The sequence below is a fragment of the Chenopodium quinoa genome, unplaced genomic scaffold (genome assembly GCF_001683475.1).
Source record: "Chenopodium quinoa cultivar QQ74 unplaced genomic scaffold, ASM168347v1, whole genome shotgun sequence".
Classification (NCBI taxonomy): domain Eukaryota; kingdom Viridiplantae; phylum Streptophyta; class Magnoliopsida; order Caryophyllales; family Amaranthaceae; genus Chenopodium; species Chenopodium quinoa.
Genome location: NW_018742577.1, coordinates 1019065 through 1038013, shown reverse-complemented (window position 1 = coordinate 1038013; position 18949 = coordinate 1019065). Strand labels below are relative to the sequence as shown.

The 18949-nt window shown below is 34.6% G+C and overlaps 3 protein-coding genes across 3 annotated transcripts; 2 read left to right on the top strand and 1 right to left on the bottom strand.

Annotated features, from left to right (window-relative positions):
* The first annotated feature begins 1899 nt into the window (after window positions 1–1899).
* Window positions 1900–4453, top strand: LOC110720679. Its single transcript, XM_021899733.1, has 4 exons — window positions 1900–2407; window positions 2526–2785; window positions 2882–3560; window positions 3720–4453. The coding sequence occupies exons 1-4, from the start codon at window positions 1900–1902 to the stop codon at window positions 4451–4453; spliced, it is 2181 nt and encodes a 726-aa protein (XP_021755425.1).
* Window positions 4454–7106: 2653 nt separating this feature from the next.
* On the top strand, window positions 7107–10365 carry LOC110720873. Its single transcript, XM_021899951.1, has 3 exons — window positions 7107–8323; window positions 8748–9121; window positions 9464–10365. Exons 1-3 carry the CDS (start codon window positions 7916–7918, stop codon window positions 10080–10082), a joined length of 1401 nt encoding a protein of 466 aa, XP_021755643.1. The 5' UTR covers window positions 7107–7915; the 3' UTR covers window positions 10083–10365.
* Window positions 10366–12479: 2114 nt separating this feature from the next.
* On the bottom strand, window positions 12480–18121 carry LOC110720872 (mannose/glucose-specific lectin-like). Its single transcript, XM_021899950.1, has 4 exons — window positions 18039–18121; window positions 16870–17073; window positions 13558–13806; window positions 12480–13459 (listed from the first exon to the last, which is right to left on the bottom strand). The coding sequence occupies exons 2-4, from the start codon at window positions 17065–17067 to the stop codon at window positions 13418–13420; spliced, it is 489 nt and encodes a 162-aa protein (XP_021755642.1). The 5' UTR covers window positions 17068–17073; window positions 18039–18121; the 3' UTR covers window positions 12480–13417.
* Between the last annotated feature and the right edge of the window lie 828 nt (window positions 18122–18949).

Below are 18949 nucleotides of genomic sequence, written 5' to 3'. Positions count from 1 at the left end.
TAAAGAACAGGAGGCTGCTGCCAAGAAGGTGGGATTTGACAGTCCTCGTACCTTCTCTCTGCCAGAACACAAGTCAAGAAAGAATGAAGCCTTGCTGCATGATCCAGTTGCTCATAACCCGTACTCTGAGGTCACTGAAATTTCTACAGTGCAACATGCTCAATGCCCCCCTGCGAAAACTTGGAGAAGAATTGACAGAGACGTTGATGCATCGATGGTGGAGTATGAACCAATTGCTGGCAAACGCAAGTCTAATGCCCCTAACTCTCCAACAACTGTAGATGAGTCTTCGGTTGGGAAACGGCCCAGAGTTAGCCCTGAGTTGATTAATCAAGTTGTTTATCCGGCGGTGGTTGACATAGAGCAACCACGCCCTTCACAATGAGTACACTGTGCTGGAACTGTCGGGGGATTGGCAACCCCCGAACAGTTAGAATACTACAACAGTGGTGTTCTTCTATATGCCCTGATTTTCTGTTTTTGTGTGAAACTAAAGTTAATAAAAATATTATTGAGAATAATAAATTTCGCTTTGGTTTTTCCTATGCTTTTGGTGTTAGTAGTATTGGTAAGTCGGGTGGTCTGTGTATGTTTTGGAAGGATGGTACGGATTTTGACTTGATTTCTTTTTCTCAAAATCACATTTGTGGGAATGTTAAACCTAGCTCGGGTGAAGGGTGGAGGTTTGTTGGCATTTACGGTTGGCCGGAAGCAGAAAATAAACACAGGACGTGGGCTTTGATCAAACAATTGTGCGAGGGGTACGAGGGTCCGGTTCTGATGGCCGGTGATTTTAATGAAATTTTGAGCTATGAAGAGAAGGAAGGTGGAGCTGATAATATTCGTCGTTCAATCCCTGAGTTTAGAGAAGCCTTGCAGGAGTGTGGGTTACGTGACCTTGGCTATGAGGGGCAATGGTTTACATGGGAAAAGGGCCTGACGGTTCAAACTCACATCAGAGAAAGACTGGACAGATTTGTGGCTAATGCTGCGTGGTTTGCTACCCACCGCTGTTCAACTATTGAGAACTTAACCCGTATCAAATCCGACCATTCCCCAATTTTTCTCAGGCTAGGAGAACATAGAAAAAAGAAGAAAAAAAAGAAAAAGAGGGGTTTTCACTTTGAAACTTGCTGGCTGTTGGAGAAGGAATGTGAGGAAGTGGTGCGGTGTACTTGGAGAGAGGGAAGGGGATTGCTCACATACCGTATTAAGGAGGTAGCAGAAAGCTTGAAGATGTGGAGTGGGAAGAAATTTCAGAACTTAAACAAGCAGGTGTGTGACACAGAGGAGGAATTAAAAGCAGCGAGGGGGGAGGTTGTTACGGAGGAAGCTCTTGTGAGGTGCTTGGAGTTAGAAAGCAAGCTGGAAGATCTCCTTGACAAACAAGAATCCTACTGGCAATTACGCTCCAGAGCTAAGGATATTAAGGAAGGAGATCGAAACACTAAATACTTCCACCATAAAGCCACTCAACGCAAGAAGAAGAACGAGATTAAGGGTCTTTTTGATGAGAATGGGGACTGGAAAGAGGACGAAAGTCACTTGGAAAAAATTGTAGAAAAATTTTATCAGCATCTCTTCACTGCAGGTACCCCATCTGAAGAGGCGTGTGAGCTGGTCCTTGATGCTGTGAACCCTATCATTACTCCGGAGATGAATGACAAGCTGCTTAGGCCTTTCTCAAAGGATGAAATTTTTGCTGCTCTCAATCAAATGCATCCTTGCAAAGCCCCATGACCGGACGGTACGCATGCTATTTTTTATCAAAAATTCTTGCATATTGTTGGTGTTGATGTGTCTCGATTTATTAGTAATATTTTACAGGGAAATAATTCTATTAGCCCTGTTAATAATACTAATATTGCCCTTATCCCGAAGGTTAGCTCCGCTACCTCTATGACCGATTTTAGACCTATTGCTCTTTGCAACGTACTGTATAAATTAGCTTCTAAAGCAATTGTCTTGCGCCTGAAAAATATTCTCCCGGGTGTAATTTCGGAAAATCAGAGTGCCTTTGTGCCGGGTAGACTTATTACAGACAATGCGTTAGTAGCTTTGGAACTTTTTCATACTATGAAAACGAGATGTAAAGGTAGAAAGGGTCTGATTTCTTTGAAGCTGGATATGAGTAAGGCCTATGACAGAGTGGAGTGGAATTTTCTTGAGAAACTTCTGCAAAAAATGGGTTTTGCTGAGGCTTGGATCAGAATTGTGATGGACTTTGTCACTTCGGTCTCGTATTCATTTATTGTCAATGGTGGGGTGTGTGGTTCTGTGACTCCTTCCCGCGGTCTTCGACAGGGGGATCCCCTATCCCCGTATCTATTTATTCTTGTTGCTGATGCTTTTTCTGGTCTTTTGCGGAAAGCTATGGTTGATGGCTCGATTCATGGAGCTAGAGCTAGTAGAAAAGGACCGGAAATTTCTCATTTACTTTTTGCAGATGACAGTCTTCTTTTTGCAAGAGCCAATCGAAGGGAATGCTCAAAAATAGTTGAAATTCTCAACATATAATGAGGCAGCTTCCGGACAGAAAATTAACTATGAAAAATCGGAGATCTCTTTTAGAAAAGGTGTCAGTACGTCATTGCAGGAGGAGTTGATTGAAATTTTGGCAATGAGACGAGTAGATACTCACGGGAAATATCTTGGTATTCCCACCATTATTGGAAGATCTAAAAGGACGGTATTCATGGCTCTCAAGGACAAGATTTGGAAGAAATTAAATGGGTGGAAAGAAAAGCTTCTTTCTCGAGCAGGGAAGGAAATCCTCTTAAAATCTGTAATCCAAGCGATTCCCACGTATCTTATGGGTGTTTATAGATTGCCTTTTAGTGTTATCCAGGACATTCATTCCATGATGGCAAAGTTTTTATAGGGTAGCTCTAATGAAGAACGTAAGGTTCACTGGAAGAAATGGGATGATCTCTGCACTCCAAAATGTCTAGGTGGATTGGGTTTCAGGGACTTGCGAATTTTCAACGAGGCACTCCTTGGAAGACAGGCTTGGAGACTCACTAAATTTCCTAACTCTCTTCTAAGCAAGGTTGTGGGCGCTAAATATTACACAAATTGCAGCTTTCTGGAATCTCACTTGGGATATGCTGGCAGCTACTCATGGAAAAGTATTTGGTCCTCAAAAGCTTTGCTTAAGGAGGGTCTTCTCTGGCGAGTTGGTGATGGCTCTACAATCAATATTTGGTCTGACCCGTGGATTGACAGTGGCTCCAGTAGATTCATTTCTTCCCCAAAAATAGGCTCGATTGAGATGGTTGCAGATTTGATCGATCACGAGAGTAGAGAATGGAAGGAGAATATTATTTCTGAAAATTTTAATGCAATAGATGCTCGCAGCATCTTAGCTATCCCCTTGTGTTCAAGCTCTCCGCAAGATTCAATCTGCTGGGCATTCTCCATGGATGGTACATACTCGGTTAAAACGGCATATATGTTAGGAAAATCGTGTAACTTGGACGATTTTCACAGAACTTGGGTTGACATTTGGAAGCTTGATGTCACACCTAAAGTACGCCATTTCCTCTGGAGAATCTGCACAGGTACTCTCCCTGTTCGAGCATATTTGAAGTATCGTCATATGGCGGAGGTCGAGTCTTGCCCTTAGTGTCCAGATAGCCCTGAAACGATCAGACATGCCCTCTTCGAATGCCCTGCTGCCAAAGCTCTCTGGGTGGAATGTGAATGTCATGAACTTGCAGCCTGGCCGAGTGATTTGAGCTTCCTCGAATTGTTTGAGGGATGGAATAAGCAAAGCTCACGCAAGCAATGTAAGGGGGCCATCCTTATGTGGAACCTTTGGAGAAGACGCAATGAGAAGATCTTCCAGGGGTCCGAATCTTTCCTTCCTGTTCTTGTTGACAGAGTTCAGAGACTTGCAAATGAATGCATTTCAGCCTCGGAAAGGATTTATGGGGTAGCCAGAGTAAAGCAACGGAGCAGCCCAAAGACTTGGCAAGCGCCTCCTGATGGTGTTATCAAACTTAATTGCGACGCGTCTCTGTGCACGGAAGGCTGGGTTGGGCTAGGAGTGGTTGCTCGAAACAGCAGTGGTGAGGTCCTGTTGGCTGCGTGCAGAAGGTCCAGAGCTTTTTGGCCTCCAATTATAGCTGAATGCAAGGCTGTCTTGATGGCTGTTAGGCTGGCGAAGCGCTATGAGTTCAAAGATATTGTGATTGAATCTGATAGCCAAGTCTTGGTTGGAAGGTTAAACAAAGGCTCCATTTTTCTCACCGATCTTGATGGCTTACTTGAAGATGTGTTTAATTTTTGTAATTCCTTTAATTCTACTTCTTGGAGTCATATTAAAAGGGAGGGCAATAGTGTAGCTCATCACTTAGCCCGTATTGTGCCTTTTGGTTGTGAACAAATTTGGGAGCACCATAGCCCTTGTGAGGTTTCCCCGTATGTACTTATGGACAATCTATCAATCTAAGGCCTTCCTCCCGGTTTCCTCAAAAAAAAAAAATAAAAAAAATTAATGTATACCATATACTCGTATTTAACAAAGAATTCTTCATTCAATTAGTCTTTGAAAAATACGCTGAAAATACGGCGGGTTTGTAGTAATAAGTTGAAAATACATCGGCTTCGTGTTAAGTTTCATTTATTATTTAATATTGCATGATTGATAATGTCAGCGCTAACATGTTGAATATGCCTCCCTGAATACAATCTCAACCATTATTGACATTAAGTTTAATCAAGACCATAGACATTATATCATGAATGTACATGCTCTATATCATGATTTATAATCTTTTTATTAACCAACTTGCATATTGTCCTAGTCAACTCAACTATTGTTTCTTTCTCATGATCGATGATGAAAAGGAGAATTCAATGGAATGAATTCAGGCCATCAATAAATGATACCTAGAGTTTAGATAATTTACGAGCACAATCTCAAAGTTAATGACAAAGTGATGGGATTGGAGGAGCGAATAGGTTGTTTCTTTGTTTCTAGAATTAGATTATAAGTTGTATAATGTTGATAATTAAAAAAAAATTGTTAGATTAATGCACATGGCCTGGACCGATTGCCAAAAACTGTCGGAAGCATAATTTACAGACGGCCAACCGTCGGTATCCTTGAAACCTCCAACGGTTTAGTATAGCCAACAGTGGTAAACTGTGGTAAACTAGTAAGTTGAGCCTGAGGTACTACTGTTGGATGTTCTTGGTTCGTAGAGGAACTTCGAACTAGAGGCTATAACTTGTAGTAGGTTGTTGCCCTATTGTAGTGGGTGGTGGTTTTCTAACGCTTGATATGTGCACCCGATTAAATCAAAAAAACAAGGCGAAAAGAACAAACCTGTATTAGATAAAGATCATACATGCATTGTGTTTGACAAAAAACATACTTGTATTTGATAATGAACATACCATTACGAAAAACATAAAGTCTTTACAAAAAGAACGTAAAAAAAACTTTATTAAAATTTCCTTAAATATTACACATTAACTGAAAAAAATCTTAACCAAAATTTCATTTCTCCAAAAAAAGTTTTCTCTCTTTCTCTCCAAAAATTCAACTTCTCATAATAATTTTAGTTTTCACTCTCTAATACTATTTTCAACCAAAAATAATGCAAGATTTCTTTTTCAATTTTCAATTTTCAAGATTCAAAATTCAAAATTCAAGATTTAAAAATTCATTTTCAAAATTTTAGTTTTCAAATTCGTTCTTATTTTTTAGCCATTTTTAAAAAATATTAGTTAATGAATTAATATGATCTATTTTTCGTTAACAATTATATAAATAAAGTTTTAAACTATAGTTTCTGAAAAATGACCATTTAAAATATGAACATGATGACACTATTAGAATTTGAACATATAATTTTTAAAAATTAAAGAACCAAGTTTAAACTAGCAGTCCGGAAAATCGCCCGGAACACACACTAGTTTTTATTTAAAAGTGGATGTTTATCTTAGTTATAACCCATTTAATTATAAGTTCTATCCTAAGAAAAAAATGAATAAACACCGTACCCAATTTGCTCCTCCAATCCCATCGTTAGCTACTTGATTGAGCTCATAAATAATGGTCTAAACTTGTTACTCTGATGAATACTAAAAGGGGGTGAATTGTAGTATGGCTACTTAACTAACTTTTTTAGAATAAACACTTGAAAGCTAAAGAAGCTCAAGTTAGTATACTACTCCGTACAGTACACAGAGAATTTTAGTGTGGAAAAAAATCTTGTGCACAAACAAGAAGGAAAATCACTGAAAATAGGATAGTACACTCGGCCCGATTAAATATAAAAAGGCGGAAAGAACATACTTGTATTTGACAAAGAACGTTAATTGAGTATGAAGAAGACGAGCTAAAAAAGAACATTACATCCATGTACAAAGAACGCGAACAAAATATGTTCTTTTAGTTTGATAAGTGTGTTCTTTGGATATGAACTATATGTTCTTTACATTATAACTTACGTTTGGTAACATATGTTGGTTAAACATGTTATTTGGGTTTCAATAATACAAAGTATGAACTTTGAGGTAATGACTGACGCACAAATTCTATTTATTTTTCTTTAAATATTAATTATCGTTTACTAACTATGTATGTTTTTTTATTCTTTTTTTTTTTAATCCGGGATCATAAAGGTTGATGACGATATTATTTGGGACCGTGATTGAATTTCAGGTTTAAAGAACATTCGTAATATTAAAAAAAAATTGATAATATTATGTAATGTACATTATTTATCTATACACATCATGATCCAAAGACAAAATTCAAAGAATATTTCATAATAAGCAATGAACATTATCTCTAACAATAAAGTACATTAAAAATTACAATTAAAGAACATACATTTACTTTAAAAATAGCTTATTAATTAGAATATCTAATAAAGATAATTATATGATTTTGTAATGGGCATGTATGAAAAATTAGTTTCAATATTAATTATACATTACTGACAAATAAAAAGTGCATTATGTTTTCTAATTTATAAAATTATTAAATCATAGAAAGAACATCACAAGAAATACACATGGCCAATCATTAAGATGAATATTATAAGGGAAATTCTCAACGGTGACCCGCAACTTCTACTACGCACCAATGGTCACCTCCCTTTATTATTATACAAAATGACCCTAATTAAGAAATTTATCTCACATATGACATTAATGAGTGTTATTTATTTAAAAAAAAAAAAAACTAACTATGGTTAACTTTGAAAAAAATAAATAAAAAGAAACTAAAAACCACCAACCCAGCCACCACCTTCACCCTCATCCCCACCAGATGTAGCCAGCCCCACCTGCAAAGAAGTAAAAAATAATTATAAAAAAAAAAAAAAAAACACCACACATATGTGTTTTATTTGAACACGTTTTACATGATCCAATAACATTTGTGTTTTACATATTACTAAAGTGTATATATAGTCCATTTTATATGAAACATAAAAATAGTGAAAATGTATCAATTTGTAAAATATTTGTGAGATAAATGTGGTCTATATGAAAAATACATCACAATAGTATATCTTCTTATTCTCCTAACACCCTCCCGCAATCGGACCAACACTAAATTATATTATCATAAAATCTATATGAAAAATATATCTTATTAGTATAATTTCCAATATACCTAACACAATTATTATTCTAGAAATGACTACCTACTTTAATTGGTCAATAAAATTTTATTATATATCCAATTTCAAAATATAAATTATCGTAATCTTGCTATATTTAAATTCACATTATATTCGGAGAAAAAGCAATAGCTTCAGCACCAGAAGCGGGAAGAGTACCGGTGAAATTCGAGAATGAGCCGGAGTTGCCAAAGGAAAATGCGAAGTATGAACTGTTGTTGGAGTTAACAGGAAGAGGATCCGCTAATGCCAGACTAGCAGCTGATATAGTTATGGTGTTAGATGTGAGCTACAGCATGAAAGGAGACAAGTTGAAGGAGATGAAGCGCGCGATGCAGTTTGTGATCAGCAAGCTAAGCCCATCTGATCGTTTGTCGGTCTGCACATTCGCAAAAGATTCAATCAAACTGTGTGGATTGCGGGTCATGAGTCCCGTTGCTAAAGAGAAGGTCGATTACATGGTCCAAAATTTACAAGTCGATTACTATACTAATATAAGTGCTGGCCTTCAAATGGCCTTAAAGGTACTTGATGATCGGAAGTATACTACTGGCCGAGCCGGCGCTATCATGCTTATGTCTGATGGTGAGCAAAATGTGGATGATGCAACCAAGATTTTGGTTGATCGTTATCCCATCTACACTTTCGGTTTTGGGGATGAGAAAGAAATTGACACTAAGGTATGTTATAAATTTGTTTTAGGTAACACCTACTAACACAATATAAATGTTTTGCATCAAAAACTTAAAACAACACGATGTTGATTAGTACGTTAACTTTAATTGAATTATTAGTCGCAAAAACTGAAATGATGTTGAAACTGATTGCGTGGTAAATGATTTGAATGAGTTGCTTGGTAGAAATAACTGATACTTAATAACATCTCTATTTTCAAATCGTTCGATTTAATTTAAATTTTAAAGTGCTCGTAAAACAAATATACAAATCTAAGATATCTTAATATTTGAGCACCTTATATTAAGATATAAGAACTAGACTTCCGAACAAAGCCTTCATGTAGTAAAATGCGACAGACTACATAATTTCTTTATTTTTTGATTTTATGATTCTTTCATCTAATTCTTGTAAACTCGATGTATATAGGTCCTTGGACACATTGCTAGCAAAAGCAAAGGAGGAACATTCTCTGTAGCTAAACTTGGAGATCTGAGTAAGTTGTTCGCCCCGTGTTTGGCTGGGCTTCTTAGCGTACTTGTAAAAGACGTGAATCTTGTTATCAAACCACTGCTAGGGACGGTGAGCAGAAGAGAGAAGGTTAAAACCATCATCGAAAAGGTTTCTGCAGGAGACTATGAACAAATTGTCGATAAAGAAACTGGCGTCGTAACTGTTTCATTTGGTGATCTCTACCAAAAAGAGATACGCATGGTTTTGGTCTTCCTTTCTCTCCCTGAAATACGTAATGATCCAAACAAGGCTCAAGTCGAACTCGATTCCCTTCTCTCTTGCACCTACAGGTTTGTGGTGTTAAATTTTGTTTCTTTTTTTTTTTTTTTTTGGTTAAAAGGGTTGAAAGCTAAATTAAAGATGCTCGAAATAAAAGAGCTAAGTTAGAGTTATTTCAGATACTGCTTAACTTTACATACTCTCCATGCTATATTATTTGCAACACCTTACTTATAAATTGTACCAAATTAGTTTAATATAAACATATTCCCATAAGGAAAAATAAATGATTAACTAGCTCAGTTGGTTAAAGTATTAAGAAGTGCAGTGGTACTCAAGTCCTGGTCTAAGACTAAATATGAAATGAATGAAAATTCTACGTATATAATGATAAATGAATATCAATATTGCAGGGCTGAATCGGGAAATTCGACACAAACCAATCCAGTTAAGTTCCGAGTTAAACGATGTATTGCACCAAAAATGAAACAAACAGACGCAACTAAAGCTGAGATAAAACGGGTGGAAATTGTGGAATTGATGAAAGAGGCAAGAACCCTGGCCGAAGCAAAAAATATGGATGCAGCTCTAGATAAGGTTGTAGAAGGCCAAAATTCCCTCGGCCATGTTGTCGTCGAAGCTCTTAATGAAGAGTCCAAAATGGTTATTGAGACCCTGAAATATGAGGTGGATGAGATGGTGAAGTTTATGCAAACTAATGAAACCTACGAAAACAAAGGCCGTTGTTTTACCTACTCTTCTGAGATTTCCCATGACCGCCAGCGTTTTGCCTCTAGAGGCGACGTCGAAAAGATACGAAGCTATGCCACTCCGCGCATGGAAACATGTTTCGAGCAAGCAAAGGAATTCGAGAAGGATCCTAGCAAGCCTGTTCCCACGGTTGTGGAAGACGAGAGGACAGAAATTGCGGCCGATCCTCTTGCAACCGTCGCACCATCTCTTGACTACTACCTTCAAATTGCAATTGATGCTCTCAAAAACCTTCAGAAAGTTATCAACTACAAGGCCTGAAGTTGCTCTACGCATGACCTTGCCTATAACATATCGATTGACTACGACGATATATTGTGTGCTTGTTATGTTATGAATTTGTGTGTTCTATTGCTAGCTCCTACGATCACTCGTGGACTAGCAATGTTATGCCACCCTTTTACTGTATAATATTACAATAAAGTTTTTCCGAGTATATATAGCTCGGCACTTAATCTAACTTTCTAAGGCTTGACTCTAGATCAATCCCTTTTGTAGAAATTAAATAAGGGTGTGAATGAAATCGTGTCGTTTGATGTGTATACATATGGAGTGATTTGAGTATTCATATTCCATTTTTAGCTTCTTAGTTAACATACACGTTACAAGACATATGCAAAATAAATTATATAAGCATGCGACTAAGTAATATCTTACTGATATTGATTAATAAATAAAAAAATAAAAAATAAAAAAAAATGAGAAGGCAATGCAAGATGCGCGATGATCTAGTTGAATGTTTAAGGTCATTAAACGAAGCAAATAAAAAAAAGTTTGATATTTTATTAATTATAACTAATATTTTGCAAAGTATGTAAAATTATTCAACGGCTCCCGTCAAAAAATAAAAAAATAAAAAAATTCAATGGCTAATAGTAGATGTCAAAAAGATGTATGTTCACTTATTATGAAGAATAATTCTAATTAAATGCAGTCATATCATGTGTACACACACAAAACTTGTAAAAATTAAAGTATTACGATCTTAAAAAAATGAAACAAATCATTTACTGGTAAGGGTAGCCTTACTTTATCCATAATAATAATAACTCCAATTATCAAATACTTACAAAAAAAGTAACCTCATTTATTGGTAAGGGTAGCCTTACTTTATTCATAATAATAATAATAACTCCAATTATCAAATACTTACAAAAAAAGTAACCTCATTTAATCAACTAATGTTATGGCTGGCCATATATAGGAATTTGTGAAATTTTTATATAGTACGAAGTAATTTTATTTTTTATTTTTTTTTCTTTAGGCTAGATTTTTTTTTTTTTTATTATTGGTTTTATTGATTAGATACATTTAACATACTACGTAGTATTATTTTAAAATACTTAATACTATACTTTGACCGGGTTAATAATACATAGTTAAGCAATATGAAATCTTGTTAGATTTTTCTTGATTTATACTTTCATATTATAATTAAAGTTTCACTTATAAATTTTACATATTTGTAATTAAGATATATATGGATAAAATAATGCATTGTTAAGCATGAAAATGAAAGGTGTTGCAAGTAAAAATAAACAGAGGAAGCAAAGTAAATTTTTTGTCGAGTAACTAGGTACCCAAATAGTTCCGATTTCAGGGATTTGTTTCAAAAAAAATAATAGGAATTGAAACCGAAATCGGTTGTAATCGGTTGCTAATTTTATTGCCTGAAATTGAAAACAAGGGGTCCAAATGTTCAATATTGATTTCGAACCCACCCGTTCCTAATCAATTCTAGTACCATACTAATTTAGTTGTGTAGAGTGGAATAAACAAAAATTGTAAAGTAGAAAGTAAATATATTATATTGATCAAACAAAAGTCAAACATAGACAAAATAATACACTATGTGATCAAGTGTACAAATACATTGATCTGACTTGCCACTTAGATCGATTGCAGTACATGTAGAGGTGTCTAAGATGAAGTATTAGATTTTGTCATATAAGAATTATTCACGCATCTATGTAGGGGTGAAACAAATTTGGTTTAAAATCAAACCGAACCGAAAACCGAACCGAATTAGGAATATGGCTCGGTTTTTTTCTTAAGTGGTTCGGTTTCGGTTTGTAAAATCAAGAAACCGAAATTGTATGGTTCGGTTTCGGTTTCGGGAAATGAAAAACCGAAACCGAACCGAATTTCGGCCCATACTATATAAGACAAAAAAAAAACCCTAATCACTCTTCTCAGCCTCTCACTCTCTCCTCTTCTCTTTCCGCCCTTTCTCTCTCCTCTAATCCTCTTCTCTTTTCTCCATTTGTGAGCTTTCTCCCTCTCGGTTCTCTCTTTCTCCTTTCCTCTTCTTATCTTCTCCAATCTCTAGTTCTCTACTCTGTCCTTTCTCTCTCCTCTTCGATCTCTTCTCCACTTTCACTCTCTTCTCCTCTTCGACAGTACGACCAAGGAGGCAAGGACGACCACCTGGGCACCAGTGTTCACATTCTAAAGGTTTTCATGTCAAATTCGACCATGAAAACACTAGATCTAAAGTTTTCATGGTCGAATTTGACCTTTAAAACCCAAATTCGAGGTTTTTCGGTGGAATGTGAGGTATGTCCTCTTTTTCTTTCTTTTAATTTGGTTTGAGTTTTTTATTTTTATGGTGGTGTATGATTGAATTGTGGTGGTGGTAGGTAGTTTTGGGTGGGTATCGGGTGGTCAGGATGGATGGTGGGTTTCTTCAGTTTTTGGTGGGTGGAGGGGTGGTTTTTGATGGATTCGGGTTGATGCATGATGAGTGGGTTTCGGGTGGTTTTTGATGGCTTAGGGTGGATGGCGGGTGGGTTTCGGGTGGTTTTGGGGGATGGGTGGTGAGTTTCGGTGGTTTTGGTAGGTTAGGGTGGGTGGTGGGTGGGTTTTAGGTGGTCAGGGTGATGGGTGGTGGGTGGGTGTTGGTGGTGATAAGGTGGGATGGTAATAATTAATACCCTAGATTGGTTTGGTTTTGTTTGGTTCGGTTTTAATTGGTTTGGTTCGGTTCGGTTTTTTTGCAAAATTTGATGTTCATGATGCTTGATAGGAAAATTCGGTGCGGTTTGGTTTTTTTTAAGAAAACCGAAATTTAGGTGGTTTGGTTCGGTTCGGTTCGGTTTCAAAGAGAAAGTGGTGCGGTGTGGTTTGCGAAATCAAGAAACCGAAATATGGTGGTTCGGCTTCGGTTTGGGCCAAAAACCAAACCGAAAACCAAACTTTCACCCCTACATCTATGATATATCGTCATACAACCTCACATGATAAATTTACTCTCTTATGTATAACAATAAGAAAAAGAAATAATAGAGGACAATAGTTCAATACTTCAATTTAGAGTAAAAGAAAAGTCCATTGATATTCAGAGTCAACAAAAACGAAATATAAGTGACAACACAACAAACTCTGAGCTCAAATTCAAAAAGAAAGAAAAGAGTTTATTCGAAAAAAAACACACACACAAACATTAGGAAAAAGAAAAATGAAAAATGAAAAAAGAAACACAAACATTAGGAAAAAGAAAAATAAAAATTAAAGATGACGACGCTCTTCATGTAGTCCGCATCGAGCACACGTAAGCAATTGCGAAACACACATTCCGACCATAAGCTTCAATAGCATTAAGCACGTCCATATGGCCCGTACTTGTCAACCTTCTTGTACTGAAAAATATTGTTTAAAAATGATCTTAATTAGAAAGTTATACTAATTAATTTTACAATAATTATAGCTTGAATAATGTTGGATGGTAAGTTATTACCTTGTCAGAAATTCCAATTGAGTTAAGGTAAATTCCATAGGATCCATTAAAACCAGCAATAGTGCCATCTAATGGCACTGGAGTTGCGAAAGGCTTAGCTTCTGTGACCTGCTCATCACGTCCATATGGTCCATATGAACGACCTAAATTGGTATGGATCGTTATCGAACCAATTTTGATATCCTTCTCAAGGTACTTTCCATACTTCCCGCTTATTTGTGTTATAAACTCGTTTTCATCCAATTCAATCTGTATGTTTACCGGTTAGGAATATAATACTAATTAGATTAATTTCGTGTGATGCACGAATTAATCAAATAAAATTTTCTACATTTATTTATTTTTTCTTACTAAAATTAAATATAAAAATATTCCCAAAATAAATAAAACATCAAATATTCAAAAAAAAAAAAAAAAAAAAAAGAGCTCATAGAAAAATTGATTGATGAAAAGGGTACCCAAGGAACAAAAATTAAATTATTTTGTTAAAGAGAATATACCTTTTTTCAACATCTATTAACCTATACTAAAAGCAAATCCTTCCATGACACTTGACATTACCTTGTGAAAAATTTTACCGCCTTTTTCGCTTCTCACTCTCGTTTTTTTTTTTTTTTTTTTTTTTTTTTTTTGTGTAAAATCTTTAAGTAAACTAGTTATACCTCGTGATATCTTCTTTCCACTTTGACAATCATATTCCATATATACCCAAATGAAATATTTCTGAATATCTTTTAAATACTTTATTTAGTATTTTGTAATATTATTGTCAAAAATATTTAACAACCGTGCATTGCACGGGATTTTAACCTAATTTGATACTAATAGTAACGTAATTGACCAGAATATTAATAAAATAAAATAAAATTCACAAAACAATGACATCAGTTATAGTTTTGGAGGGAAAATTTTTAATGACAATATGACATGTGTCTAATTTTAAAATAGAATGATGTTAGCGATTATTACTTGGAAAAATTAACAAAAATAATCCCAACTATTGACATCCTTCTCATTTTAATCATCCCAACTACAATTTAACTTAAAATAATCCCAACTATTATGTGATTCTTCTCAAAATACTCCCTTTTACCTATTACCTGACCTCTCTTACTGGTTAATTGTTGAGTTGACTCCCTTAGTATTTTGATGATTGACATAACAAAATAAACTTTGACTAATGATGTGTGTTAAGTCTTGGTAGAACAAAAGATTCAGGTACAAACAATATGTTCCGGAGTAGGACCAAAGGGATTGGAAGTCTTGACGTTGATATGCAAGCTTTCAAGAAAAACAAGCAAACTCCAGTACTTAGGATTCTATGTAAGCACAAGAGAATTTAAGTGTGGGAAGGAACTTATATTATAATGAACTTAGTGTTGCAAAAGGAACTTAATGTTTTAATCAGAAAATGATTTCAACGTAAGTTTTCAAATCAGTTTTAAAGTCCTTGAAATAAGGATAGAATAAAATCAGTTTTGAAAAGATATGTTTTGCAAATAAATAAAAGATAAATAATTCTTTAATTTAAAAGATAAGTTTATTATTTTTAAAAATAATTATTTAAAAGTTTTATCTTTTTTTATTTTAATAATAATTATCTTTTTAATAAATATCTTTAACTGATTTTTGACCAAGTAAAATTGGTTGCCTGATTTTAAGGAATCACGTTGAAAGCCTTGAGAGAAAAGTCAGGGAAACCTTACTTCCAACTCTCTAATCAACGTTCAACAACTTCCTAGTTGAAGTGAACGTGGAATATGGGAAGAGTGAGGAACAAGGTTGAGACTTTCCATCTCACTATAAAAGGCTTGCAACGTACTCTGATTTTGGAAAGGAGCAACAACGAAAACATTCAGTTCATAGAGTTTCAGAGCTTTCACGTTTTAATATAAAAGAGTGATGAGTTCCTTCCTGCCTTAATCTTCTCTAGTGCATTAGGAAAAGTCTTGTAATTACTTTTGTAATTGGGATTGGGGTTTGTGAGAGTTGTACTTGTGAGGCTTGAGTGAGTCTATCACAAAGTATAAGTGATTAAGAGTCGAATCACTGAGAGAGATAAGTTACGGTTGAGGGACCGTAGTTGGGATACTTGAGTTCCTAGAGGAACTTAAGTGCGGGCTGAATATTCATAGTTGTAAATGAGTTTTTGCATAGTGAAATAATTCGAAAAGTTATCTTGTGTGTTCTCTCTCTTTATACTTAGTTTAATTTCCGCATAAAGTTCATAGATTTTTAAAGTCTACAATTCACCCCCCCCTCTTGTAGTAGACATAATTCTAACATTAATTATTATAATTTTTCATTATTTTTTATAATTTTATTTTTTATCTTTCACCTTTCTTTATCTCCCTATTATCTACTGAAGGACCTTAATGGTTAACATCTTTCCCTTTCTCCATCTTCCCCAATCCACACAATCTCCATAACACCTTTCCCTCCATTGAATACTTTTTTTTTTTTAATTACATTTCATAATTCAACAAATAATTAAAGAAGTTATCACTCTCATAATTTAATTGGTTGCGTTGCCTCTGAATGATTACAAGCTTTAATTGTATAATTGTTGATGCTACAAGTCTTAGTCTCAAGACTTACCTGTGGTTACGGTGGCTAATAAAGGTTGGGTAGCTTTTTCGGTGGCAGTGCATAATGAAATGATGGTCATCCGACTTTCCGGTGGCAGGGCTTGGCTAGCTGGTGGTTTTGGTGGCTGGGTTTGGCTAGAGTGGTGGATTTGGTGGCTGAGCTTAGCTAGAATGGTGGTTTCGGTGGTTTTTGGTGGCTAAGAAAGTGGTTTTGATGGCAGGGAATGAAAATGTTGACTTGTTGTCAAGAGGGTGTTTGTTGGCTTCCAAGAAAAATATGAAACAATACCTCATTTTTCTGTTTCTAAAAATTTTCAAATTTGCGTCCAAGAAAAACAAGTGACAAATTTTAATAATATGCCAAACTGCCGATGTAGGCAGTGATTAGAGAAGAAAAATGAAGGGATGTTTGTTTAATTTTTATTTATGAGTATTATTATTAAAAAAAAGCACTAACTAATAGTAGCTTTACACATCACTCTTTTTACTTGAACAATAGGTTAAAATATGAGTGAAATTATTTTGAGAAGGCTCACCTATATTATTCTAGGTTAAACGGTAGTTGGGATTAAAATGAGAAGCAACATAATACTTGGGATTAAACTTGTTAATTTTTCCTTACTACTTTAATATTATTTATGGATATATAGTATATTTGTATGGTCAAAATATAGTACACACGAGTAATATAATTGCCAATTTCTTGTAACAATAAAATTTTTACCTCTGTAGTTTCCCCGCCAGGCCCACTAAACATTTGGGTGTAGGTTTTTCCGGTAAGGCTTGATACTTCAAACCCAACTCCATCGACAATGAATCCATGTTTGATAAATACTTTGGAAAATCGCTGACCATCATTAAGCTCAATGTACCAGTTTGTTGAACTTTCTTTGTTACCATATGGCCCATATTCTTTGATCATTTTGCGCTGGAATTAAAAATAAGATAAATTATGTAAATATATACTTCTTTCATTTCTATTTATAAGTCTCATTTAGAATATTTTGACTATTAAAAAATAGAGGAAATCTTTTCTCTCTATATGTAAGAGCAAACATAATCATATGAGATTTAGTTTTATTCGTATACTCTTTCTGTTTCTATTTCTTAGGCCCTGTTCACTTCACCTTAAAAAAAAAATATTCAGTAAAAATAATTTCGGATCAGCAAATAATTTTAGTTCTGTAAAAATAATTTTAGTTCGGTAAAAATAGTTTCAGTTCAGTCAAAATCAGTAACTTTAAAGAAGAAATATAACAGAGAGTAAGCAAAATTAAATTCAGTTCAGTAAAATTAATTTCAGCTCAGTGAAAATAATTTCAATTCAACAGAAATAAGGTGAAATAAACGGGGCCTTAGTCTATTAAAAAATAAAAGGAATCTTTTAAATTTCTATATATATAAGAGAAAACATAATCATATGAGATTTAGTCTTATTCATCTCAATGAGTATACATAATCTTGAGTTGGTTTGTTTGTTGCCTATATAAAGGCTTCTTTCATATTTAATTAATGCAATATAGTGAAATATTTTTTCTCATTATAATTTTAATATTATTTATATCTAATTTTTATAATTTTTAGTAGTGTAATATTAAAAATATTTGCGATTAAAATATATAGCCCTATACATAAATGGGAGTATGGTATTAACAATATGAAACGGAGGGAGTATTAGATTACAATACATACGAAGATTAGAATTTTATCTAATACAAATTCTTGATGTGGTATTGTGGGAAAGATCAAGGAGAAAGATGATACCAACATAGAGGGTTACTCCACCCAATTTCATATCATCAGTTAGTTATACGATGAAAATTCATTTAGATACCCCGTTATAAATCATCACATATGATCATATAATTGAAAATTGTATATTTTTTTACGTACCCCGTTATAAATTCCAATAGAATTTAAATATTCTCCATTGGATCCGAGAAACCCAACAATAGAACCATCCAGTGGAAGAGGAGTTGAAAAAAGGTGTTACGTCATCGGCGTCCTTGGCCTCACCATATGGTCCATACCCCTCTGGGCATAAATTGGTGTGTATCCTCATCGCAGTGATGCATATCTCCTCTAAGTACATCCCGTATGTCCCGCTAATATGGGTCAACTTTTCACCAACACTTAACGGAATCTGCATTATGTATATTTATTCTATTATATCATAGTAAAATCAAATTAAATAATAGACCCTTTTATGAATGACTATAATTATCAAACAGAGATATGAAAGAAATGTTACAACAAAAGCGTTAAATTGCTCTTCTTTTTTTTTTTTTTTTTTTTTTTTTTTAAGAAAAACGTTAAATTGTATTCTTTGTTAAAGGATCAACTCAATCAAAAACTCAAGCTGATGGTTAAAGCTCAAAAAATGTTTTATACTGCCCCCTCATGCTGACTCTGATACCATATAAGAGGATCAATTTAATCAAAGGCTTAAGCTGATGATTGAAGGTCAGGAATTCGTTTTATACCTTATCACTCTTAATACCGATTAAGCTAGACTCTAAATTGTTATTATAAAGTTATAAACTATAATACCTCAGAAAGTGATCCACCGGGGCCTGTAAACCACTCTATAGTTTTCCCACATAGACCCATAATTTCAAAGCCAATTCCATCGACAATGTATCCATGATTTATCATAATTTTCGTGATGACTTGATCATCTTTAAGCTGAAAGGACCACTGCAATCCTCGCATAATAAACACTTGTTAAATCAAAGAAAACAAATTTAAAGGAAGAATTTAAAGGGACAGGGGAGTACTATATATATGTAATAAAACTTAATTTC